At 33.3% G+C, this 27894-nt stretch overlaps 2 protein-coding genes across 2 annotated transcripts; one reads left to right on the top strand and one right to left on the bottom strand.

The window, feature by feature from the left end:
- Positions 1 to 424: 424 nt before the first annotated feature.
- On the bottom strand, positions 425 to 19877 carry LOC123696012 (translocation protein SEC62). Its single transcript, XM_045641990.1, has 8 exons — positions 19726 to 19877; positions 8316 to 8442; positions 5070 to 5203; positions 4661 to 4774; positions 4151 to 4350; positions 3182 to 3368; positions 2681 to 2847; positions 425 to 2124 (listed from the first exon to the last, which is right to left on the bottom strand). The coding sequence occupies exons 1-8, from the start codon at positions 19759 to 19761 to the stop codon at positions 1974 to 1976; spliced, it is 1116 nt and encodes a 371-aa protein (XP_045497946.1). The 5' UTR covers positions 19762 to 19877; the 3' UTR covers positions 425 to 1973.
- A 1916-nt stretch (positions 19878 to 21793) lies between these two features.
- On the top strand, positions 21794 to 27681 carry LOC123696270 (probable serine hydrolase). Its single transcript, XM_045642344.1, has 2 exons — positions 21794 to 22295; positions 25293 to 27681. Exons 1-2 carry the CDS (start codon positions 22274 to 22276, stop codon positions 26198 to 26200), a joined length of 930 nt encoding a protein of 309 aa, XP_045498300.1. The 5' UTR covers positions 21794 to 22273; the 3' UTR covers positions 26201 to 27681.
- Positions 27682 to 27894: the final 213 nt, after the last annotated feature.

Genomic DNA, 27894 nt, shown 5'->3' on the forward strand with positions numbered 1-27894 from the left:
GATTATTTTAACATTATTATCGTTGTATTAAAGTTTTATGAGATTATTGATAACATTTGTCTTAATTTTAATTTGTAATTCAATATACTAAGAAATACATAATATTATAATGTTTGCATTTTGTACCTTATTTGTAATAAGACAAGGAACCAGCATTCAAGCATGACTTAGGAGATATCATACTATCATAGATAAACTTATAAATAATGTAATGGGCCCTCTACACAATGGGCAGCGTTGGGCGAGTAGTGGCCATCACGATAGTGTAGAGGGTCTAAATGACTATGATGGGCTAACATCGACAATTTATTTTTCCAACACTGCCCATTGTGAAAAGGGCCCATAAAGTAAGAATCATATTATTATTTTAATATTTTCATAATATAAAGAATCTCTTGTGACAATTAAGGAAAAATAAAAAGCATTTAAGTATTAAATGTCGTTTTATTGGATCAAAACTGGTTGATCAATATGTAGTAACACCAATAGATCTTGATACTAGAGAGAATTACATATTTACAAACACGATTATTAGAGTGCAGTGCTATAGTTCAAACTCAATAAATATAAAAATGTGAAATAATAAATAAAAATAAAATTTGACGCGTATTCAATTTCATTTATAAGTTGATATGTTACGCGTTGAATGTGTTATTAATATATATTTTAGGTATAGAAAAAAAAAGAAAAGAAAAAAAGTGTGCATATCACACAAGGCTGTCAATCACAGATAATTTCCAAAGCTTTGAGTATAAACTATAGTCCACAGACTAAATAAAATGCATGTAAGCGTAAAAACGCTACAATAAAAACAGCACCAAAAATATTAAATCACAAAATGATCGACACGAATACAAATAATACACGAAGTATGCAAAAATAATTGCATTATAATTATTTCTCTAAAATCGTCTATTATTATAAAACATTGTATCGTTTCTAGTTTGAATTTTAACTATACTTAGTTATTATAAAATTGAGATAGAAATATAAATAATATTAGATATTATGCTGTAGAGATTTCCCCAGGCTTATACTAGAAATGCAACATAATTTCATAAAATTAACTACCACCATTTATTAATAAAATACCTATTATTTTTTTCATAATTAGTTAATTAAATTCAAACTAGAAACCATGTCAGAAATACTATAAAATTATATTCTAATTTGTGTATCCTAACCGATCTACAGTGTATTTCATGTAACGTCTTCGGTAGTCTGCACATAAAATATAATATATAAATTTATTATTAATAATTTTATATTTGTCAATCACTTTCATAAAACACGGATAGATATCCGCGATTGTATAGAATTGGAATTTATATTTTATTCGAAATTATATAACAATAATTTGGTATATTTGCTTAAGCCACGAATAAAAAAAATAGGCCTCAGTCACATAGTTACTTTTAACTATGTATATAATTTACCTATAACACAGATAACCGAAGATAGTACATTGGTTCACTCACATAAATTTAAATCAAAAAATAATATAATTTGTCCATTGCTATAAAATGAGTTTTATATATTTTACTATAAATTTAGCTAGCTTGTGATGTAAAGAAAGCTCTTTATTCGATGGAGCAAAAGGCAACCAATTTTTTTACTTGATTATGATAGCTTTCGCTTTTTATCATTTAACATTGTAGATACAGATTGATTTTATAAGTAACATAGGTGATATTCCATATATCATAAATGCGAAACTATCTGTATGTTTTCATTTTTCACAACTAAACTAAACCAAATTGGATGAAATTTGCTAGAACTATAGTTTTGAAACCGGACAAACGATAGATTTTATTCCACTGCAACGGCAACAATGAATTTTCCTTTGACAGCTAGTATAACATCAACAAAAAAGAACAATAAATTCCAAAAATTTTACTCCGTGCTAGTAATTTACTCCGAATCATGTTATTAATCGATTTAAATTTACAAACCGTGTAAATAAATAAGAATGTCTAAGTGTGTGTGTCTTGTTCCAAGTCAGCGGTTTCAACAATCTCAAAGTCCCTGTCCGTTGAGGAACGTTGGCTGTTGTCTGTGTCCGACTCTGAGTGTTTCTCCGCTGATGTGGAGTCAGGAAATGTTTCCTGCTCTTGTGGTTCCTCTCTGGAAATAATAATAAATTGGTAGCATGAATAATAGTATTAGCATAGGAAAAAAAAACCAAACATCGGGATGTATAACCGAAACAAAAATAATTTATCCTTGTTCAATATTTATTTTGCTTAGCTTTTGCTTACATGTAATGAGAAAAGAATCCAAAGCGTATTTATATTTTGTAGTTTAAGGGCCGGCGCAGATATTGCAAGGTGCAGCGCCGCACATTTTACATTGTTAAACTACTATCGGCATTAAAATCAAATTACAACAATTTATTTCGGGGAACATCGAAGCGTCACACGCGAAAAGTAGCGCTACACTTTTTTTTTATGTTATTTCAATGAGGAAAATGTCGATAATAGTTTGACAATGAAAAATGCGCCGTCGCTATATCTGCTGCTGGCTCTAAACCCAATAGGGTACTCTAAACTCTAAACCCAATAGGGTAGGGGTAGGGTAGGGTAGGGGAGCTATAGTTCATTGCAAGATTTTTCTATTCTTGTTTCTGGAAAAGACTGAACCCTAATGTAGAAAAATAATGCTAAAATTAAAAAATGTTTACTTTTCCCCGCTATCCACGGTCGGCGTGGGCTCGCTGACCGGGGGCGGAGTCTCCGCTTGTATCAGCGGAGTCTTTTCTTCATTTTCATCGTCTGACTGCTTGTCTTTCTTGCGTTTCTTCTTGCCTTTCGCCTTGTCGCTGTCGGAGCCCGGCCCGCGGTATTCGTACTGAAATTATATGTTTTAGTTATTATAACAGAAAAATAATTCGGTTAATCCCTACTACTATCCCTATTAATATTATAAATGCGAAAGTAACCGAGTCTGTCCTCCTGTCAGTCGCTTCTTCACGCCTAAACAGTAAAATATTAAACCGTTTTGAATAAAATTTGGTACGAATATAGTTTGGGACCTGACGGATATTCTATAGATGTGGAAAATTCCGCTGGAACACAAATTATGCCAGTTTCCTTCGACAAAGCGGGTGAAGAGTTTGTTTATCTCTCAAAATCTCTAAAATATCTGGACCGATTTGGCTTATACATATACATGTATAGCTTACCTTATACAATGGCCAGAAGGACGCAAAGAAGCCCACATCCTCGGTCAGGTTGGGCAGAAGCCACAGGTGATGTCTGGATAGTGTTAGGATCCAAACCAGACAGAACACGACCACTCGTAATACGGCAAGTACTATGATCATCACGAGGAAAGCTGCTGCCGCGATACTTAGGTAGTATACGCCTTTTCTGTGAATAAGAATAAAATAAAAAAATTAGGTACAGCACTAGAAATTATATAAATAAATTGACCAAAACAAAAATGCACATCAGATTAAAAAGTAGATTAAAAAGTAGAGTAAGAGCAGTGGTGAGACCTCGGACTTCGAATCGATAAGTCCGGGGTTCGAGACCAGGCGAGCGCGCAGGAAATAAATTGATTTTTCAATTTATCTGCGCATGTTGTAACATCACCACTGCTCGAACGGTGAAGGAAAACATCGTGAGGAAACCGACATGTCGAAGAATTAAAAAGTTCGACGACATGTGTCATCCGCCAACCCGCACTTGGCCAGCGTGGTGGATTATGGCCTGTACCCTCATAGGAGGCCCGTGTCCCAGCAGTGGGAACGTATATGGGCTGATGATGACATCAGATTAAAAAATGAAAATTTAAGACACAAATGATTTGGAAGACTATCTAAAGGGACACTCAGCACGTCTTGTTATGCCGACATGATCGGATGGATGGATTTATTTTTTTGTAGTAGAATTGTGCGGGAATTATTTTGGTAATTACATCTGCTATTCATACTACTGACAAAAGTTTCGATATTAAATATTTTCGATGTGCTTTTTTTTCACACAGATTCGATTAAATGATGTATTTAGATGGCCACACACGTCACTAATCAAACACATCATACTTCTTTACCGTTATTAGTGTTTACATTTTAATTTACTAACAAACTGGGTTTTAATCCTTCATAAAATGTTCATTTATTAATTCTATTCATTTTATCAAAACTCACCTAACAGTAGCCGGCCACAGCGGGAACATGCAAACCCCGATAACTCCGAACACAACGAGCGCCCCGCACACCCAATAGTACCACGGCATCGGGTCGTATATCCACACGTACGCGTCCAAACTGTCCAGGAACACTTGCTCCAAATGCATCTCGAGACGTATCTTGCGTTTCTTCTTCTCTTTCTCTTTGTTCTCTTTGTCCTGCAAACATTGTATTAGTTGAAATTAAAAACAATCATATTATGCGACAAGACTAGAATTTATATTGATTCTGCATGGTATTCAATATATAATATTAATTATTGGAATCACTTTACAGTCCACGGTAACTATGTTAAAATATTTCTGTATTATTCACACTTACAGGAAATAATCATAGGTGAAGATTTATGACAATAATGTCACTCTCAATTGTGTATCGGCAGACATTTTTGTGTTTTTCGTCTTACACCATATTAAATGTTTTGACCAAAATTAAAATATTTTTTTATGAATTTAAAATTGTACTTACTTTACCCTCAGTAGCGCTGGCTTTGTCTCCATCTTTCTCATCTCCACTTTTGCTTGATTTCTCAATGTCCTTCTTCTTTGATTTACCCTTCAATTCTTGCTCACTTACTGGTACCTGAAAACAATTATACTTATAAATACTGTTTTTTTCCTTTTGCCAAAATTCAATTAATTAGATTAATCTTTGTACATATGATTAATCTAATCTAAAATTTACTAAATATATCGTAGGAGCCTAAAAATAATATTGTTGAAATCATAGGATAATTCCTAATTATCAACTATCAAACGTGACCAAACCATGTAATGCTTAGAAAATATTTTTGACAAGCGATAAAGCCGAATTTTATCTCAATAATTGAAATCATTCAAATAAATATTTTATAGTATAATAAAGAGTTTATAATTACCTTTTTAGCCCTGTGGAACAATTTATGTAGCAGCATTAGATGTAAAAAGTCCGTTACTTCGAGACGATTCGTGAAAAGCGGATTCTTGCCAGTTGCCCATTTTGATGTTAACAATGCGTCGACTGCCTTTGTGCCTGTAACAAAACGAAATATTAACAACGTTACAAATTTCAACAATAAGACGCACTGATAAGGACCAATATTCTATGTCAATACAGTAACGAACATAGTATCTCAAATTATTAAAAATGTACAGCAGACTAGAAGATTCTAAGAGCATCGTCTTCTTTATCATACTTCAGTGATTTAATTATGATCGTGGTAATCATTGCCTTTAATAGTTTTTTAAGTTTTTTAATTACAGCGCTATTATAAGGCGTCTAGGCCTAGCGCCATCACTTTCCAACACAGGCAATAATATTGCCTTAAAAAGACGATATGACGACATTAAATATAAGATCGAAACAAAGTAGCTGGGTTATCCTTTTATACTTAAAAAGGTCTCGAACCCGAATCGGCTTATCTCATACATAATGAATTATTGATTACTGTAACATGATAACATAGCTCCCAGCACTTATCGCGTACAATAAAACTAATACAAAGAAGATATGGACATGTGACATATTATGTTATTTTAGTCAGTGGAGCTAGCGCGCAAGAGCAACTTTTGTCTCCGCAACTATTTTGTCTCTCTCATCAACTCTGTGCCCTTACGCACTAGCGGTTAACCGCGGGGGCGGCTAGCTATATGATTAGTGCGTACAATCATAAGCGGTTGCATATTAAAATGGGAAAGCGGCTAACCGCACGGTTAGCCGCCCTCGCGGTTAACCGCTAGTGCGTAAGGGCACTATGGGCTAGTAAGAAAGTGCGCGCACGTAGCGACGCGACGCAACTTCCCATAGAGTTAATGGGAGAGACAAAATAGTTGCGGAGACAAAAGTTGCTCTTGCGCGCTAGCTCTTGGTGTAATATTGGATGACAGTATCTAATTGCATAATTCACAAAACTATTAACATACTTTATTATATTTACTAATAAACTATTCAAGTGCATTATTCCAACAATAATGCTCTTGATTATGGTAAAATTGTTATCAATGAATGTATTGAATATAAATTTTTTTTGTAGATGAATGTATTCGCCTTCGTTCTTAAAATGGTATTAGGATACCATTTTTAGTTTGAGCAACTCTTCTAATTTACACATTAATGTTTTAGCATTTATAATATTACCAGAGGCTAAATTAAACAGGAAATTGAAGAATATTGATAAACATAGGATGTAAATCATTTTAGTTTGCCGGGATAATATTAGCGAAAAATAACATTGATAACCTACTTGAATTAACATAACACATGTAATTCCATACATTTTTCAGAACTCTTAACCTTATAACAATTGTGCATAAGAACAAATTCTCTATGAAATTAACTACACGGTTACGGATACACCTAATGTGTTATAACACTTATAACGATAAAATAATAGCCATGAATAGTGTGGTATAAAATGAAAATAAAAATAGTGGAATGAATATTATGTGTGGAGCTGATTTTCTAAATCGATTTCAAAAACAGTATTATTATTCACACACATAATATGTGTTTTTATATTTTATGTACTTACCTATATAATATGTAACGGTGCATTTACATCAAACGAACATAGAGCTAAAGCAAAAGCATTATTTCGTGATCTTTTATTGTAAACGAAAACTCGTATTCAATGTTATTCAGTACTAGAACATTACATAGGTACAATCTCTACGCCTGCTTACACTAAAATAATTTGACAGTCTGGTTAGTATGAGCATTCGCTCGTTTGATGTAAATGCGCCGTAAGAATATTGCAACTGGATTATAAAAATGTAAGGTGGTATTAATGCCTTTACATTTAACCAAAACACATGATTCTGACTGTGACCATGACCACTTTGACCTGTAAGTTGTGACCTCCTTTTTCAGGTTTACATCTTAAATAACCTATAAATAGTAATATAATTTATTTCCTTTTCAATAGTTAAGGTCAAATTCTCATCAATAACCCATTCAAGATCGTTAATCATAACTATAGCATCTTTAACGAAAAAAAAAGAAGTAGAACAACAGAGTAAAACTACTTTGAAGAAAGCTTCTATAAATAATAAATATTCCATTTATAAATAAAAACTTAATAGTTAATTTTAGGTGTCGAAGTGATCGTCGAATATTGGTGGCGTCATAACCCAAAATAACTACTTACACAAAACACAAATATAAAAGAGATAGTTAAGAGAGAGTGAATAACTGAATTATTTAACCTATATGTACAAAACATTGATAACATATTTAATAATTTTCAAATAAAAGAAAACATAATTCTAACGACAAAACCAGTATAACTGCTAATTTAGTTTGTGTCAACGACCTGAAAAGGCGCACGTAAATTTTGTTAACCTTTACTAATCCTCTTAATGTTTTATGGTATCGATAAAGGGGTAATTTATACAATATTGACAAGAAAATAAAAAAATTCTTGATATTTTGGGCACGGCGAATGAACTACCGTATTAAATCCAGAAACTTCCAGAAAGCTGGTACTTCAAGTTATTTTTTGTTACCGTATATTACTAGTGTAGTACGCATTATAAATGATTATAAATTATAATATAACCAACGCGTTTAACTGATTTTGAAACGGTGCTCATTTGCCCCGTACCCAATACTAAGATGACTACAACTATAAAACAACCTGAATACACAAATTAGGCTATGTAGGCCTTGATTAGTCATTTACCTACATGGTGAAAACTCCTAAAAGATTCGGTTCCAAATCCGTAGTCGTTGGAAAGAATTAGAGTAAAAATAGATAGACAGATACGGAGGGCGATCAATTTCATAAGTTTTATTTTCAACGTTCCCAAAAGCGATGGAGTTTTTGAATTCGTATCGTATTTTTAACAACACTTTTAATCCTAAACTCCTGATACGTATACACAGTCTCATAGATAGTCACTATCACTACATAGTAATAAACAAAGTCGCTTTCACTGTCCCTATGTATGCTTAAATCTTTAAAACTGCGCAACGGATTTTGATCCAGTTTTTTTTAATGGATAGAGTAATTCAATAGGAAGGTTTTAATATATAATTTATTAAGTTTTAGACAAAGCGGGCGAAGCCGCGGCTGGAAAGCTAGTAATAAAAATAATTTACATAAACTTACGTACGGGCAGATAATATAAAAAAAAAACATTCTTACCAGTAAAATACTCGACGTGATGGTTCAAAAATTTTGTTTTCTTCGTTGGTACGTTTGCCTTTAGCCATTTAGCAACCGCGTATTCGTCGCTGGTTGCCTTCTCTGATTCCGGCGGTTCACCGAACTCCTGTAAAGTAATATTATATTTAAGTTTTATTTAATGTGATCCCTATGTAATAGTTCTCTAGAGTGTAGAACGTAGTATTTAGTCGGTTTATCACTCCAAAAATAATGGAATCGAAAAGTACTAAGTAGTAGAGCCAATGTTTTCTATGTAAAAAAGTACTAGGTAGTAAAAGGTCATTTAAGTTGAGAACTTCTTCATTTCCAAAGTCTTACATTATTTCAAAGTCTGATTGCAACCTATAGCAATCTATAGAAATTTCTAGAAACATTACTAAACTGTAAGATATTCGAACCACTAGCAATAAACCAGTCGGCGATTATAGGTAATATTCATTGACTTGCTAGTGATTTGTGCCTGTAATCTATACCTACATATAATAAATCTGTAGAAGGGTCAATTCTGTACATTGAAAATATTGAAAAAATAAATAGCAGGGGGTGTTACTGGATCGATACCAAACCCAAATATGTGATTAAAAAAATTTTTGTCTGTCTGTCTGTCTGTCTGTCTGTCTGTATGTGAAGGCATCACGTGAAAACTAGCGGTTCGATTTCGATGAAACTTGGTATAATTATACCTTATTATCCTGGGCGTAAAATAGGATACTTTTTATCCTGGAAAAATACGTAGAAAAAAATTAATCTTAATTTTTCAGTTTTCCGTAGTGTTCCGAGGAACCGCGAACACACGTTGCGTATTATTATAGGCCTAGCCGTATTTGGGAATTGGGTCCAATAGATATTTATAAGATGTTATTGACAGAGGTACTCAAAATGGAGAAATAACCATCCACGCGAAGACCGACATCCACGCGGACGGAGTCGCGGGCGGAAGCTAGTCTATACTAATATTATAAAGTTGAAGAGTTTGTTTGTTTGAACGCGCAAATCCTGGAAACTACTGGTCCGATTTGAAAAATTCTTATTAGATAGCCCATTTATCGAGGAAGGTTATAGGCATATAATATCATCAGGCTACGAGCAACAGGAGTGGAGCCACGGGGGAGAAACCGCGCGGAGCAGCTAGTATCCAAATAAATATGCCAATTTATTACATAATTTTAGTCGCTAAGTGTTTCTATTGGAAACATAAAACATAAACATAGAAAATGACTAAAAGTGCATCATGCAGTATCGAATGATCCAGTTATTTAATGGCATATAATTGGTTTCCTTTCTAAAGATATTTTCGTAATTATACAGGAACTTATAACTGGAAGTCGAGTTATTAGGTTTTCCAATTGATCAATATAGACCACACAAAAAAAAATTACATCATAGAACAAGAAAGTACACTTTTTCAATAAAATTTTATTATTTTCAACTGAACCAGCAACTTGAACGACTTTAATCAAATAAAAATTACTATAATAATAGCGTAAGGATGTATAGAATTAAGAGACGACAAAACATCGCGGCATTGAACTTGTACTAGTTCAGGATACATCGCCCATTTTTGCAAGTGACTACTATCAAGCTGATTTTCCGTTTGTAGCTTTATTTTGATGAGACACCGAATAATTTTGTGTACGAAACTCTCGATTGTGGTAGCTAACAGAGATAACAAGGATAAAATTTTTTGATTTGATGTTTCTCAAATATTTATTACGCAATTTGTAGGACAATATGTCTGTTGAATTATATAAATATTAACTAAGTGAAAACAAAAAAATCAGCTTGTTAGTAATCATTTATGATGACCTCGTTATCGATACACTTTGGAAAGGGGACTCTTTGAACCAACCATAGATTTTGTAGGACAAATATTTTTTCGAATAATTTAGGTAATTATCTCGAGATTAAACAAAAAAAAAAGTTCAGTTAGTAATAAATATTTGAGAACCATCAAATCAAAATTTTTTATCCTTGTTATCTCTGTTAGCTACCACAATCGAGACTTTCGTACACGAAATTATTGGGCGTCTCATCAAAATAAAGCTACAAACGGAAAATTAGCTTGATAGTAGTCACTTGCAAAAATGGGCGATGTATCCTGAACTATACATGAAGTTTACAGTTACATAACTAGGTACGTTGAATATATCAATTTACCAGACTAATACTTTAGCATCACGAAAGATACGTGTGTTATTAAGAGAGACCATTTCATGCAATAGTAACAAGTATTAAATAACAATACATTTAAAAACTTAATTTTTATAAGTCAAAATTATAAGTCAATCTCTATAAATTATAATATTGTAAAATAAACAAAATTAATGTTATAGTCTCATAAAATATGTATGTACGTATCATAAAATTGTAAAGTAACGATGTCTACACGACAATTTGGACCAAAAGATACTATACAGCTCTAATTTCATTGATCAACATCGATAAAGCGAGGTAGCTGACCCGAGATCAGCCAATGCACTGCCCATGACCTTACGAATTTTCAAATAAAAACTGATAAGATGCAAAAAATGCGATGCATTTCTTGTTTCGTGAGGTTAGAGACCTAATTAGGTACGAAAAACATACATTCATAAGTAGTTCATGTATAATCGCATATTAAAATAAGGTAATAACACTAAATTATTACAACAGATACATGTTTTAGCAATTACAAAACATTTGCATCAATAATCAACAAATGTCTAAAGTTACTAATGTCTTGAGAGGTCTTTTATCTTTTTCGATTTAGGGTTAGTGTTTTTAATATTCCTATTTAATTTATAAAAATACAAGTGACTTTTAAAAGATTTAAGTTAAAATTTTGCATTTAAAAAAAGCCTCTAATAAACTATAAGTAGTTAGCACTTCGGAAACTAATATAACAATAAGCAGTTAGTATAGAAATACTTCGAGAACTTATTGGAACGTATATAGAGGTAATTTAGCATTACATATATTTCTCCGTTCTAATGTTATTACGGGTTCTACTATGGGTAAAGTGAATTAAACTTACAAACTCTTCCTCCATGGTCTAAACACGTGTGCCGACTGACTATGGCTCTAACATTGAGTACCGCCGGTGAAAGCGGGACATTCTCTACCTCAACATATAAATTGGAACGACATTGCGGTATATTTCACAAAATATAATCGTATTGTCATGCTCTTATCGTTTAGAGGAGTGGATCGAAATTAAACACGTTCTTGCTTCAGTTTGATGCGTTATGAGATTTACGTAATAATTAATGATACACGCACGATAAAATCTATACGAAAAAAAAATTTAAATTATAATTATTAAGGTTGTAAGTTGTAAGCACAAATTCTTATACTTAAAATATAAATACTTGTACTAATCGCTTAATTGATGGATTCGTAATTTTTTACGGGCTAAAAAAAAATCTTTCTTTTTTTTATGTATCTGAAGACTCTTTACTTTGCTAACCGGATGTAATTCCAGACTATAATTTATGTGTATAATAAATTACAGCCAAATAGACCCAGTAATTGTTACGTGAATAAGAAAATTGACATATATTTATAAATTGTTCATACCGATAAAATAAGAAAGATCATATGATGCATTTTCATGAAACGAACATGATGACGGACGATTTATAAAATTTGAATTGAAGTGTAACACCAAACATACATCTGTACTATAAATATTATTTTACATAGCTAATTTATTTTGTAATATGTCCTCTTTATGTTAATATAGAAAATGTTTAACAGTTCTTAATCACTCAGGCCCCAGAACCACAGACACAATAGAAAATCTATTGTGTCTGGGACCGATCGGGCTGCTTGGGGCTCAATGGGTTAAGGCTGACTGATATAATTTTTAATCTTGGCATGCATTATTACTACAAATAATGCATGATTCAAAATGATTACATCAGCTCATGTCAACCAATGAAACAATTTTTTGTGAGGTTGTTCAACCAGCCTAATTTTTAAGAAAATAGAGGACATTTTTCCTTACACAATCCAGAGATGAGAGAGATCATACATTTGCCGAATTTAACTTTATTCCATAACAGAATTTTTTCCTTAGCCTTCCTCGATAACTGAATTATCCAAAACAAAAAACATTTTTCAATTCAAATCAGTAATACCCGAGATTGGTGTGTTAAAACATCAAAACTATTGAGCGTTATAATATTTTATGGTACACATAGAGTCTAAAGGTACCACCATATATTTATGGCATCTCTAAACATTTATTTTCATTCAAAAATATGTTTTATAATTATCTTCTAAATGTATGGGACTGTTTCAAAATGATATGAGAAATTTATAACAAAAAGTAATCAGACTTGTGTGAAAGTGTCAGCGGACATTTACTCTATTGGTACTAATGGTAAAGCTGTAAGAAACTTAGCAGACAATACAACCCGTGCCAATTAACTTGAGACCTGAGCTGATGACATATAGGTAATATTACAGCTATCTTTCCAAAATAAATAAAAGAATTGAATGTAATTCAAACTAAGTAAGTACCAGTTCATAATTTACTTACTTTGGGTTATATTTTTAAGGAAAAACTAATATATCACATAATATATTGCACTACAGACTCTCAAGTTAACTCGTACTGATTATAGTTATCACTTTGACTTACCTATGAACATTTAATATAAAAATCTAATATATATGTGAGAGAATTATAACAGAGTAGTTGTTATGTGGCTATACCTTCCTATTATAAAGTACTCTATGGTGTACAACATAATGGCGATATTGAATTGATATGAAATGCATGGAGTTACGGGCCATGCGATGGTTTATATTCCTTGAGTCAGTAGCTCGATGATATAGTCTCGGTACTACCATCGACCGCGCAAGGTGTGCGCACTGAGTCATTATTTAATATTATTTCACATATCTACCTAACTATAATTAATTATGGAGAGTTATTTAAATTCTCTGACAGCAGCGGTGGGATCGGCACTTATTACCCCCGATTCCAATAAGAATAAGACTGTTAAACGGTGCAAATCTGCAAGTGAGTGAAACGAGTGATAGTGTTAGTGAGATTCAAGAAGATATAGCTAGTGTTAATGAGGTTCGAGAAGAACCACAGCTTCCACCAATAAATCATGAGAATGTTAGCACGACAACGACAATGTTGTGTGTGGGTTTCCCAATAAAGCATCATGTCGTGCGCATCCCTGTTAAAATAAATGGCAGATACACTTTCCCGAAACGAAACATTTTGTTTCCGGGTCTAACGCATAAGTAAGGAAGACCCACTACGAGGCCAGCCTTCATCTACCTGTGTGGACATTATTTTTAACGTGAAAAGAAGCTAAGAAGCGAAAGGAAATACCTTTTCGAGATATGGTATGGTAAAAAAGTGATCGAGTTTCAACATACATCGAGTGCTCCACTACAAAGTTGGCGCTAATCGACCGGCTGAGAACGGGCTGGAACTATGCGAATATAGTAAATTCGTGGTAGAAGGTATTGCAGATGACCAGGTATGATCTGATTTATTATGATACACGCCGATTGATTTTGTGGGTCTTGATAGACATTTTGGCATAAATCATTTAAAGCGTCGCATGTTGCAAATTGTTTGCTATAACTGTGTGTTCACATGTCATTACAAACGTGACTGTAAATCTCGCCCATGAAACAAAATCAGTTAGTTTAATCGATAAGAATAACAAAGGTCCGTTCAATATTTAAGAAACAACAACGCATTTATTGTCATAAATTTGGTCACATAGAAGAGGTTTGTTTTTCCAAAGCAACGGGCGGTACGCTCTTAAAGAAACAATACCCTTATTAATGTGTGTTTACAGCACGATACCCCGCTTACAGTCACAGACGTTGCCGGCGTAAAGTTCAAGTGCCTTATTGACAGCAGGTCCGATTGTTTTTTTTTTTCCTTTGTAAAAGGATAGCCGATAGCATTACCGGGCCTCTAGAATTTGTATACACTCACGTAACTAGAACTGGCACTGTATCAACCTATTCATTCGCCCGTACAACATTACCCATAACTGTTAATGATGTAAATATGAACTTTGGTTATTGTAGACTCTCGAGTACTTCTTGGGATGGAGTAACAGGTCGAGATGTTTTTACTAGAGCCGGACGTAGTTTGATTATGGATAACAATGGGCTCAAATTATTCGTTAATTTAAAATAAACAATATTTGTTATTGCGGACAATAATTTTGAATCTATAGACACGGATTTAAATGATTTTAATGATGTTCATCGTGTGAGATCCATTATTGAAAGTAAAGCACAAATTTTGTGAAATGGGAATAAGACTTGTGAATACAACCCTAGCACAATCTACAGTTCTTTCAACATTGATAAGGTTTTGTAATGCCCTTGTTGTTAACCAAGGACTAGATAAATTACGTGACTTCATAGCTACTTTTTTTATAATCAACGATGTTCTCGAGTTTCAAAATCATAAGAGGTTACATTCTTTTGTATAAAAAGAATATTGAAAGTCTCGCTTGCGCAGAGTTTTCATTTAATTGGAATAAATGCAAGTTGCTGTTGCAACATTGAATAGGTATTCACCACAAGGTTTCATAACATCGAATGGTAGACTTGTCAGATAAAAAAAAATAAGGCTCTTGTTGAAGCATTATTGTCAAAAGAACGTTTAAGTTCGCGAAATATTTTAGAATGATAAAAAAAAAAAAAGATTTCTGCTTCTTTATTAACGATTTTCGGACAAATCTCGTTGTTGAAGTACAAACAGATTCCTGTTCAATAGATTAATAGTGGTTCAGTTTTCCTACAAGAAAGTAATGATCAACTTAAAAATCGAATATTATCGAAGAATCACTGACACAGAAAGTTGTTATCATAGTTATTAAATAGAGTTATAAGATTTAAGAAGACCTCAAGCATAATCTATTTAGCGTTAACATTTTAGAATATTAACAGACTGAAATAGTCTCAAAGCATCATGTCATAAGAAAAATATTTTCTCCTCGTGTTCATAGATGATGGGCTTACATACAAGCTTTTGATTTCGAAGTCGGTACCTACGCAAGGGTCCAAGAATACCGCGTGTAGGTTTTATTAGTAGAAACTAATTGTCTTCACATAATGTTCAATTTGGTCAAAAATAGTAAAGAATCGCGACGACTACAAGCCGAACAACTTATATCCGAACATAAATAAAGTAATTGAAGCCGATAAAATGAAATTATTGATTAAAATTTAAGGTGTCACATATGATAAAAAAAAATGCTTGCTGTATAAACATTTTCTTTTGTTTGGTGCAAACGAAGTGTTATCATTCATTTATTGATACAATCATTTCATGATTACTTATTTGAAACATTTTAGTTAGGAAAAACCTGCAAAAACTTAGTGTACTTAGTTTGTTAGAACGTACATTGAACATTTTTAGATTGCAAAGTTAATTAAAGGCCCTCTAGAGCTATACAGTTGACTTGACATCCGATAGAAAATGTATCAGAACCACTTCATACATAGCCATAAATACGAATGGCACTTACTTATAATTGTTGACGCATTTACTGGTTAATATTGTCACCTAGCTCCTGTTAAAAATGTGTCTTCAAAAAAAAAAAAGAGCATGTTAAGCGCTTTGTTTTTGTTGTGCGCTGAAAGGAATAGTAGCCGATCAAGCTACGTCATTCGCAGGTAGCGAACTCATAGACTTGAGTTGGCAGTGTTCTTTTGAGTTTCATAAAATTACAAGCGGGATGAATTATTGCGCTAACGGGTTATTTTAAAAGGTTTATGTCTGTTCTTAAGTTCATTGTTTCATTATCGCTGAAAATCATGAACGTAGATAATGGTATTCTACAGTTATTGGCGATATTCAACTTACTTTGAATTGTATTGTATGAAAGAAACGCACAGCACAGGCGACAGCCCATTGCAATTGTCTATAGGCTGCAAGTCCACCGTGTAGTCATGAACGTAGATATTGGTATTCTACAATTGGCGAAATTCAACTTACTTTGAATTGTATTTTATCAAAAAGCTTAACACAGGCGACAGCCCAATGCAATTGTCTATAGGCTGCAAGACCACTACGTTATTATGATTTAGTACGAGTGTCAACACTTTAAAAGTTAACCTGTTTGAAATTAGAAATAACGCAAAAGTCAGGATGGACGAGCATTTGAACGTCTATAAGGCTCGTATTGGAAAAAAAAACATTCTGTTTAATGTTTATATTGTGTTAGTAAGAAAGAAAAGCCGATTGTAACATCAATATGATATTATTTTACTTGTTTTGGCGGTCATTTATGATTATTGAATTGTCTCAAGGTAGACTATGAAAATGTGATGTCGTCGATAGTGGTAAATGATATGGAAGTCGGTGTGACTTTAGAACCTGGTTCAGTCCTCGCAAATTAATTATTAGCTGTTAATCTGCCCCGTAAAGTGTTGTTATTATACCTAGTATACATCAAGGTATAAGTGCAAGGTGGTTTTGTGTATTCCTGTAAATACACTAGATATGTCACTGGACGACGATTTGATGGCGTGTCATACGATGTAAATTACTAAGTTAGGAGAAAAGTTCTCCAGTCCATACAAAATAATCTCAACTTAGCGATAACGAGAGGTATCGAATCGAGCCTCAAACTGGAGGCCATGCTCAGTACATATTTCTGTGAAGAACTTCCAAATTCATCTAAGCAGTTGGAAAGTGAGCCAATGAATAAAAATGTATTCCACAAATGTTACTCCTTACTTCCAGTAATTTGCAAGTTGTATGTGGCAATAAGGCCGCACATTGTGTAAAATATTTTTACTTTATAAGTTTGTACTAGATTTTCTTACATTGTTTTGTACAATAAAGTATTGTGAAAAAATAAATACTCCGTATAAGTTTATTTTTGTTTTATTTTATTATTTTGACCTATTTATTTCCTCGGTTGTTACATAGTTCCGTATAAGTTAATCTAAGTATTACACAAAAGTTTCATAACACACATGCACACCACACTTTAAAAGCTCAATAATAGCTCTGTGTTTGACATAGTAAGGCGTGTATGTCATATTGTACATTGGAAGCTCCGCGCTTCGTGTAGTGGGTAGCGCTTGCGCTCCTTGTGATCACAGTACATGGCAGGCTCCGCGCTGCATGTAGTTCCAGATGTTGTGGGTAGCATTGCGCTCCTTGTGATCACAGTACATTGGAAGCTTTGCGCTTCGTGTAGTTCCAGTTGTTGTGGGTAGCTTTAACTTTTAAGCTCCTTGTAGTCACAGTACATATGAGGCTCCGCGCTGTATGTAGTTCCAGATTTTGTGCGAAGCATTGCGCTTCATGTGACTACAGTACATGTCAGGCTCCGCGCTGCATGTAGTTCCAGTATTTGTTCAGAGCTCTACATTTACAATATATAATACACACACACACACACCAGTACAAAGCAAGCTCCGCGCTGCATGTAGTTCCAGTATTTGTTCAGAGCTCTACACTTACAATAGAATACACACACACACAAAACATTCAAAGCTTCGTCTTTAGGCGACAGTAGCCGTTGTTGATATCACCGATGATGACGATGATGAGTAATAATTTGTGAGTCGGTGTGAAAAGTTACAAACCGTGAAGGGAAAAGAGTTTGAATACAGCAAATGAAATAGCAACGCAGTAAGTAATCTGCGCAAAATTACTAGTCGAATGTTCGCGCGAGAACGCGCTCGTTGTCAGAATGGCCGTGTGAGAGAATTATAACAGAGTAGTTGTTATGTGGCTATACCTTCCTATTATAAAGTACTCTATGGTGTACAACATAATGGCGATATTGAATTGATATGAAATGCATGGAGTTACGGGCCATGCGATGGTTTATATTCCTTGAGTCAGTAGCTCGATGATATAGTCTCGGTACTACCATCGACCGCGCAAGGTGTGCGCACTGAGTCATTATTTAATATTATTTCACATATCTACCTAACTATAATTAATTATGGAGAGTTATTTAAATTCTCTGACATATAAAAATCAATGCCACTTTTCGTTGTAATTCCATAACTCGAGAACGGCTGAACCGATTTCGATAATTCTTTTTTTATTATATTCCTTGAAGTACGAGGATGGTTCTTATGTAGAGAAAACGTTAATATGTACCACGGGCGAAGCCGGGGCGGACCGCTAGTGAAATATAAAAATCAATGCCACTTTTCGTTGTAATTCCATAACTCGAGAACGGCTGAACCGATTTCGATAATTCTTTTTTTATTATATTCCTTGAAGTACGAGGATGGTTCTTATGTAGAGAAAACGTTAATATGTACCACGGGCGAAGCCGGGGCGGACCGCTAGTACATTATAAAGTAACGGCAAAGTAGGCTGTATATTTGAATAGTTTCTAACAAACAATCATTCACCATCTTTATACTTTCCTGTATAAAAAGTACCTATAAACAAGTGTCTTTAATATACAAACATCTATTGTATTTTAAGAATACATTAAACTATGACTGAAACAATGCCTTTGTGCATTGGGATTTTATATTTAAATCTCATTTTTATACTACATACACAGAATTAATCTGTTTTAAAAGGAGATACTGAATATTGCAAATTTTTTAGGTAAACCTGAATAGTTATAAACTTTGATAATTAGTTTTTTTATTCAATTTATAACAAAAACTAAGCAAAATGTACCTACACATTTTAAAGAAACCTTTCTTTATCCTCAATTTTTCATTTTAAAAGAAGTAGTTAAAAAAAAAAAAAATTAATGCATCAACAAACACAACCTGTGGTCTTTTGATTTTTTTCCACAATTTAGAGAAAAGTAATTAATTATTTCTTCAATAAAGTCAGGTTATATTTATAGCTTAACTTTGTTTACATTAAATTTATAAGAAATATTTTGACTAACCTTTTTTCGCTGCAAACAAAATGTAGAGTATAGTTGAGTAGCTTGGCAAAGATCAAACAAAGAAACGCCGGAAGGATCGAAGTTATTTATAAAATTTTAAAATACCCAGCTGTTTATGCACAACTGCGCATTGTACGCCCTATATGCGTTTTATTGTAATTTGCAACTAATGCTTTAAAAACATTTCTCGCTTTCAAGATATCGCTCGTATTTAGTTAAGAAATTACATTTAAAACATTTCATCACACACGGATCTGCAGACGTTGGTAATATACTTGTATACTTTCAGACGAGCTTAGCAAAAACAATAATTGCGTCACTGTTATAAATTGAAATAATTAAACAAATTTTACCGTAATGAAATAAGTAAATATTAATCTATCCAAGAATATATATTTTTCCAAATAGGTATATTCTAAAATTCCAAAACCACAACGCAAAAATTTAATAACCACTTAAACGTAGACCAATTTTTAATACGTTTATAAAATTAATCAATTACAATAAAAGTTACAAATAATATGTACCTCTTTGCGCTTTTTAGTTTTCCTCTTTTCTGCCATTACGAAAAACTGTATACGTTGCTGTTTCTGTTGATTTTTTCCACACAAGTCACAATTATTCACAACTTCTCATGACGCTGAAACAACATTGACAAACACATTTATGTGAAAATTGTAAAATCAGAAATGTCAATTGTCAACGCCAAAAATACCACGCCAGAATGTTTGACGATGTTTGGTACAGATTCGTTCCGTTTGGAACATTGGTTTGGAACACAGGTTTGGAACTTAAACTGTTTATAAAGCTTGGTATTCACTATATACACGTAAGATTTTCGATGATAAATATTATAAACAACTCTATTTTAAAATAATGCATATTTTTTACTGTAAAACTACATAACTGTGATATTGTGAAAAGAGTATACGTAATAAACTTGTTTATATAAACTGTGCTTTAAACGGTCAATATTTTAGCTAGATAAGTGTATTTTAGATAATAGTTCCGTGCTAGATAATATGAAACTGCCTTGTAATGTTTTGGGTATATACCTGTAAATTACTTGTGTTGGAAAATAAAGAATAAAGAATGTTATAGAATTAACTCTCGCTGTTCTGTTAACTTTCGATATCCCTGGTATTAAATAATCTTCTTTCTTCCATACTAATATTAACATTATTGTAATTATTATTTATTATGTTATTATGTATAAATATTATTAGTAAGTGTGATGGTTCGTCTCACGTCACGTCCGTCACGTCACTACGGAGTCTATGGTACAATAAGGGTACAGTTATTTTGCTTCTAGAGCTATCTTAGATCATTAAAGAGTTAGTTACGACCATAGAAATCTAAATAACAAGACCCTAGTTATGACTTTTATGAGGCTATTTTTAAATTCAGTCAACCATACGGGCAAAAATATGGGTAACAGCAAAGTCTAAGGCCGCGTTTCCACCTGCAAGAAAACTTCCGCGAGAAATGTCCGACAGTCTGTCTGACAGCAACTTGCAAGTCTACTTGCAGGTGGAAACACGGAATTAGACTTGCAAGTTGCTGTCGGACAGACTGTCGGACATTTCTCGCGGAAGTTTTCTTGCAGGTGGACAGGCGGCCTAAGATAACAGTGTGATAACCAAGAAGCTTATAATCTTGGTGATAACAGCTAATCCATAGACGATGTTTAATTTAAAACTGTTTTAAAATTTCGATCATTGTCATCTATTTAAGTTTTTTGTAATATTCTTGGCTATTAGCTAGTTGCTAGCATATATTTGAAAATTTATCTTGTAATAATTTGGCTTCAGGTAAATAATTTATAAAAATATACAGAAAACATAGAGATCACAACATGGTACATTAGGAAAGTCTAATAGGCCTATTGAAACCAATCTAAACGCATGAGGTCATCAGGATACCGCTACCCACGGAACGGGTGATGGTAGCGCCGTAGAGGATACCGCTTTGGTTTGAATTACTATATTACTTGCTCTATGGTTTGAATAAGCCTTCAGGAGAACTTATATATTTAATAGAATGTTTGAGGCCCGTATATAATATGCGGGCTACCTCGAATATAGCCCGGCCGTACAAGGACTACTCGAGCAGTTAACGGCTGATCGACATACATGGATGGTTGTTGACTGCTCGAGCTGTCGTTACAAGCCACGCAGTTGACGGCTTGAAGCGGTCGCGAATGCTCGAGCAGTCCGTATACGGCATTGAATGAATGTCTATAGTTCACCGCGCGGTCGCGGCTTTAAGCTGTCGGTCTCAACTGCTTCGAGCGTTCCGTGTACGGCCGCCCGGGGTATAATAATAATATATATAGTATACATAGGTAAACCACGCGGCACATATACAGGATAAAATAAATCAAAATTATGAAAAAACTGGCAATTCACAACATACAACTCTTCTTCTGGTTACGCTGTCAGTGTCCAGTGTCATGCATGCACAGATAAAAATTGATCTTTAATTTCAATGAATGGTTGTAATGTAGCAACTTGATACTCTGTGCTGAGGAAAAAAAAACATACTCTCAACAGCTGTCAACTTTAGCGTCAGCCGTCAGCCGCCAAGTGTCAAAACTCAAACGTAAAATGTCAGTTTTAATGTAATTCGTCATTATTATTAATTGTTGAATTATTAATAAATAGGGAATGAAAACGATAAAGATTATTTTCGGAATGGTATTACATGAATCATGTCCATTCATTTAAAATATTGTGTGGCTATCTAACAGCTTACACAACGTGAACATAAATTGTTCGAATTTTCTATCATTGCAGTAGGTACCTACTTTGCGGTATTTTATATAAACGCAATGTTATTCGATTTGAACTGTCTGCTGATTGATTTATTTCATATTGCGCCATAAAGTCTCGTTCAACAGTCGTGACTTAAGTTTTGGATAATACACAATATTACTATATTTCAGTGGATTAAATTTCAATTTAGTATCTCTTGAATAGTGAAAGGAAAGTGTTGTGCCACTCAGGTGTAGGAATTAATTCATTTAGAAGTGAAAATAATTTCGAAGTTATTGACACGTTATATTGTTTTATAAATATGAACGGACACCAAATGGAAGGTTTGTATTCATTTTTTAATTCATAACCGTTTTTTATCATATTTTTACTAATTATGCATGTGGATGTTTTTGTGTTACATAAATTAAAAATTCTTTCATCACTGAACCAAATGAAGGCAAATTAGTACTGTGTCAAGGTTTACACTATCGAGACTTTAGTTTCTGCACAGATTTTTTCTCTTGTCACTTAAACACATACACATTTTATTGATTTCTTACAGGATATTTCCATCCTTTACCTATTTTATAACATTTTAAGTATAAATTTTTACCAAAACATTCTCCATACTATGGTTAGGTAACAAGAAAAATTATTGATTCATTATGCAGGCAACATGTTACTGAGTTCATATGAAGTAAATTGACCTTGGTTATTAACTTTAATTCACACTCCATATGTAAATTGTATTCCAATTATTACAAAATTGGGGTTTTAAGTGTTTTTTTGTTATTGTCTAAATAATTTAAAAGCAAACTCAGTAAAACAATTTTGATGTGATGCCTATATCTAATATACAATTATAAAGGCGAAAGTTTGTATAGATGTATGGATGTTTGTTACTCTTTCACTTAAAAACTACTGAACCGATTACAATGAAATTTAGCACACATATAGAGTTAACTTGGATTAACACATAGGATAGTTTTTATCCCGGAAATCCCACGGGAACGGGAACTATGTGGGTTTTCCTTTGCAAACGCGGGCGAAGCCGCGGGCGGAAATCTAGTAAAGAATAATTTTGATTTTAAAAAATGCTGGGCAATAATTTTAAAATTATTCTGGTCTCTTTAGACCAGATTAATTCTTACACAAAGGTATTAGATAATTATTTCAATTTTTACACCAAATGTTTCATATTTTTGTTATATTTGTCATTTTGTGTACACTTTACCTTATGACACATTGCTTGAGGAAATGTAACTTTGTAGTGTGTTTTACAAAATTATTGAAAAACTTTTTTACAAAAAATTATTTATTTTATCATAACGAGATAATTGTGACACAATATTTTCTTAAACAAAAATATTAGATAATTATTTCAATTTTAAAAAGACAGAAAATACAGACGGTATTTCCAATTTTGTTTAGAATATACAATTTTATTTGTTCCATTCGAAGTCATATTTCTTAGATCCTATTTGTATATGTTACCGGAAATGTATGAAATCAAGGAATTTTATACAATTCCTAGGAAATGTGTACAATTCCGATACCATTTAGGAAATGTATAAAATATTGTTTAAAAAACTATTTAATGCATGCATATCCTAGGAAATGTATAATCTTCCTAGGAATTGTGTATAAAATAATTTATTTCACACATTTCCGTATGATTTTAGGAATTGTATACATTTCCTAGGAATCGTATACAATGACGGATTACATACATTTCCTATAACATATACACTATACAATAAAATGTAGAATTAATCATTAAGAAAAAAGAATAAATTAAAATTGTACTTACCAACCTAAAATATTTTAAAAAGATGCTGTCAAGGCTGAATAATAATAAAATTTAAAGTTAATCACATGGTAAAATATAAGTTCTTTATATTTTTTTCTTAATAAAGAACTTTCAACTTTATTATGAATTTGAAAATATGTGTTCTTGTGTGTTTCTAACTCTTTCAATAATATTTTTAAATATATTTTAGATAGTTAGTTCTTGTATCTGTAATCTGATATTACTGATAATAATTTATGAGTAACCAAAGATTATTATGTCATAAAAAATTGTACTATTTTTTATTCACCACCCAAAAAATTTGCCATTTGCCTGTGCAAAAATTTGAAAGGAGACCATACTTGAGAACAATATTCTACAATATTGCGACATAAACACAAATATAAAATTACTAGCTTACCGCCCGCGGCTTCGCCCGCTTTCTCTAAAACGATTTGAGATTTAAACTATCCTATCTCTCAAGTTGGATCGAACTGCACATGGTGTGCGAATTTTATTATAATCGGTTAAGTGGTTTAGGAGTCCATTGAGGACAAACATTGTGACACGAGATTTATATATATTAAGATTTTAGTTCTATAATTTTTAAATTGTTTTGTATTACGTATTATAAAACCTATTAATTTGGAGACTTTAGTTAAAATTGCGTCGATGTGTGGATAAAATGTTAGCTTTTTATCAATAACTAGCTTCCGCCCGCGACTCCGTCCGCGCGGATGCTGTCTTTGCGTGGATGGTTTATTTCTCCATTTTGAGTAACTCGGACAATGACATCTTATAAATATCTATTGGACCCAAATACGGCTAGGTCTATAATAATACGCAACGTGTGTTCGCGGTACCTACTACAGAACAACGTCTATGGATAACTGAAAAATTGAGATTAATTTTTTTTCTACGTATTTTTCCAGGATAAAAAGTATCCTATTTTACGCCCAGGATAATAAGGTATAATTATACCAAGTTTCATCGAAATCGAACCGGTAGTTTTCACGTGATGTCTTCACATACAGACAGACAGACAGACAGACAGACAGACAGACAGACAGACAAAAATTTTTTTAATCACATATTTGGGTTTGGTATCGATCCAGTAACACCCCCTGCTAGTTATTTTTTCAATATTTTCAATGTACAGAATTGACCCTTCTACAGATTTATTATATGTATAGATAACGCCTAAGTCTCGTATCGAGTCGACCTGTGCCAAAGATTTATTATCAATTAAATAAGTTACTGGAATCAGATTTTTATTTCGTGTAAAAGAAATGTGATAGCATTTCTGAATATTTAAAGACATGTCATTCTCTTGGCACCAATTAAATAGTCTATTAAGGTCTTCTTGTATAAGAAATTGATCGTAAGTACTAGCAACAGGTCGCATTATTTTGAGATCGTCTGCGTAAAGATAGGGAGTTGTATTTTGGAAGCAGTTAATTATATCGTTCACAAAAACTAGGAATAAAAGCGGTCCCAATTAATTAAACAGAATTATAAAAATTATATTGTTTATTTTCTTTTCTTGCAGAATTACCAGTTGGTGTGACTGTAGAAGAAATTGAAATACCTGTCCCTTGGGGGCATGTAGCCGGAAGATGGTGGGGACCGCGAAATAAGCAGCCGCTCATAGCTATTCATGGGTGGCAAGACAATGCAGGCACCTGGGACAACCTTATTCCGATGTTGCCTGCTTCAACATCAGTACTAGCAATTGATTTACCTGGTCATGGTAACTCATCCCATTACCCTACTGGTATGATCTATTATGTTTTCTGGGATGGCGTGGTACTTCTTCGACGGATAGTGAAACACTTTAAATGGGAAAAAATAAGCCTCATTGGCCATTCCCTTGGAGGTGCATTAAGTTTTATGTATGCTGCATCATATCCTGATGACGTTGACAAAATAATTTGTATAGATATTGCCAGTCCGGCTGTGCGACCGCCTGAAATCATGGTTAAGGCGACTGGTTGGTCGATAAATAAGATATTAGATTATGAAAATTTAACTGAGGATAAAATCCCGTGTTACGAGTACGAAGAAATGATTGATATAGTGTTAGATGCATATAAAGGGTCAGTATCGAGGGATAATTGCAAGGTTTTAATGAAACGAGGCATGGCTCCGACCCCGTTGTCTATGAAGAAAAGGGGCTTTTACTTCAAGCGTGATCCCAGACTAAAAGTGTCTGGCTTGGGAATGATGTCTATAGAGACAGCGTTAGAGTATGCAAGTCAAGTGAAATGCAAAGTCCTGAATATTAGAGCTATTCCGGGTCAGAACTGGGAAAGATTAGACTACTACATGAAAGTAATAGAAAAATTAAAACAAACAGCCGATGTTAATTATATAGAAGTAGAAGGAACTCATCATGTCCATTTAAATGCTCCAGAAAATATTATAATGCATATAGAAGATTTCTTAGAAGAATATTAATTTATTAGAATAAATTTAATTGTGATATTCAATGTGATGCAAAGCAAGCACAATAAAATTAGTATTAATATTGCATTAGCCTTAAAGGTTCCCGTAGGTCACTTCTTACATTAAAATATGGAATTACATGTAAAGCTAACCGATTTAAACTTTATTTGTTAATAATTGTTATTAACGCTTTACTAAAAACGGGTCTTTTCGGTTTCTACAACTATTTATGATGGTAGGCTTAATGATACATTGTTATCTTAGGTATATTATTTATTTAAGATTCGTCGGTATTTTAAGCTTAAACGGATTAATAGCGTTTTCAACTTGTGCGTTTCTTGGTGGGTTGCTGCGGTGCCGAAGCGATGCGACAGTCCGCAGTCGTACAACGCACGGATGATACTTTTTTTAAACGTGCGGTGCGACAACAGTGCAGCACCGGTACAGAGAACGCTCGATAAGAAAACGGCAACGTCCGTCGCAGTGTGAACCGGCGCAGGCCGTCAAGAATTAAGAGAGGTAGAAATTGAAAGCGCCCTTATATTATGTAGTTTTGCATACGCTGATTAAGTAAAAAATTCTCATAATATTCTCCAAACGACTTTTGAATGAATTCTTAAAACTCTATGTGCACACTCGCACCTTGGCACTCGCACGTGTGCTCACGTTATTATGTTTTTAATGACAAAATTCTTATATTAGCGGAGATTTTGTCCGTGTACCGTGTCGCAACCGGGCCGTGCCTCGACTTGTTCACGATCAAGCATTATTGTATATTTTGAATATTCAGCGATTTATGCCTGACCGTGGCTCGGCCGCGCACGGCTACGGGGCCCGGACAGGGCATGGCGTTGTAATGTCGATAGATATTGTTTCATTAGTTTCCCGGGTCCAGCAAGGCCCGGCCCGGCCCCTGCACGGTAGCGTGAATCATGCTTTATAATTTTTTACGTAATCAGTCTTAGATGCAAAAATAAAAATTTCCATTACCTAACGCTAACTACACCGACGAAGCTGCTAAGCGTGTGTGGGTTTCTGAGTAATTTTATGAAAATGGTGAAACTGGTAAATATAATGAGCACATAAGTAAGAGTGATATATTTTAAGACGCAGTTTAATAGATTATTTTTTCATGATCAGTATAAAAAATAAAATTACACCAAAGCTGTGTGTGATTAGAAGTACTGTATACTTGCACGGAAAAAGTGTTAATAATAACATAAAAAATATGTCACAAAAATTGAATATATCTGAATGATAACCTTGCACATATTATGGCACTATAACTACTAATAAAGTTGATTTTATATAGCTGTACTCAAATATATCAGTAACAGAATCATGCTGTTATCAGTGTAATAGTCTGGTTTCTTAGTAGGTATCTAATAAGAACGTATTCACTATCAGCTGATACATGCGGATGAAAGTACAAATTCCAATTTGCAATTTATTATGCTTATAATTGAACAAAATACAAGTAGATATGAAATCATGTTGACTTTTTTTATTTACCCGATAAATCACTTTTCACTTTTTTTTGCCTGCATAGTTACTATATATTTGTGTCTTGTTTTTTATTTATTTTAATTTATGACTCGGTGAGTGTACGTAGGTACATTGCATTATATTTTGTAAATAAATCGAAGCTCATTGCATTACATTAGGTTTACAAATTAGTTGTATAAGGCATGGATTTGCCTATATTT

The sequence above is a fragment of the Colias croceus genome, chromosome 12 (genome assembly GCF_905220415.1).
Source record: "Colias croceus chromosome 12, ilColCroc2.1".
Lineage (NCBI taxonomy): Eukaryota > Metazoa > Arthropoda > Insecta > Lepidoptera > Pieridae > Colias > Colias croceus.

What these genes read in the sequence shown, in the direction of transcription:
- LOC123696012 (XM_045641990.1), bottom strand. Translation starts at nt 19,761, where the DNA reads ATGGCAGAAAAGAGGAAAACTAAAAAGCGCAAAGAG. An exon ending in TGTTCCACAGGGCTAAAAAG is followed by an intron (nt 4,775 to 5,069) that starts GTAATTATAAAC and finishes AATTGTTTTCAG; the next exon opens with GTACCAGTAAGTGAGCAAGA. An exon ending in CTGTGGCCGGCTACTGTTAG is followed by an intron (nt 3,369 to 4,150) that starts GTGAGTTTTGAT and finishes TCTTATTCACAG; the next exon opens with AAAAGGCGTATACTACCTAA.
- LOC123696270 (XM_045642344.1), top strand. Translation starts at nt 22,274, where the DNA reads ATGAACGGACACCAAATGGAAG. An exon ending in GAACGGACACCAAATGGAAG is followed by an intron (nt 22,296 to 25,292) that starts GTTTGTATTCAT and finishes CTTTTCTTGCAG; the next exon opens with AATTACCAGTTGGTGTGACT.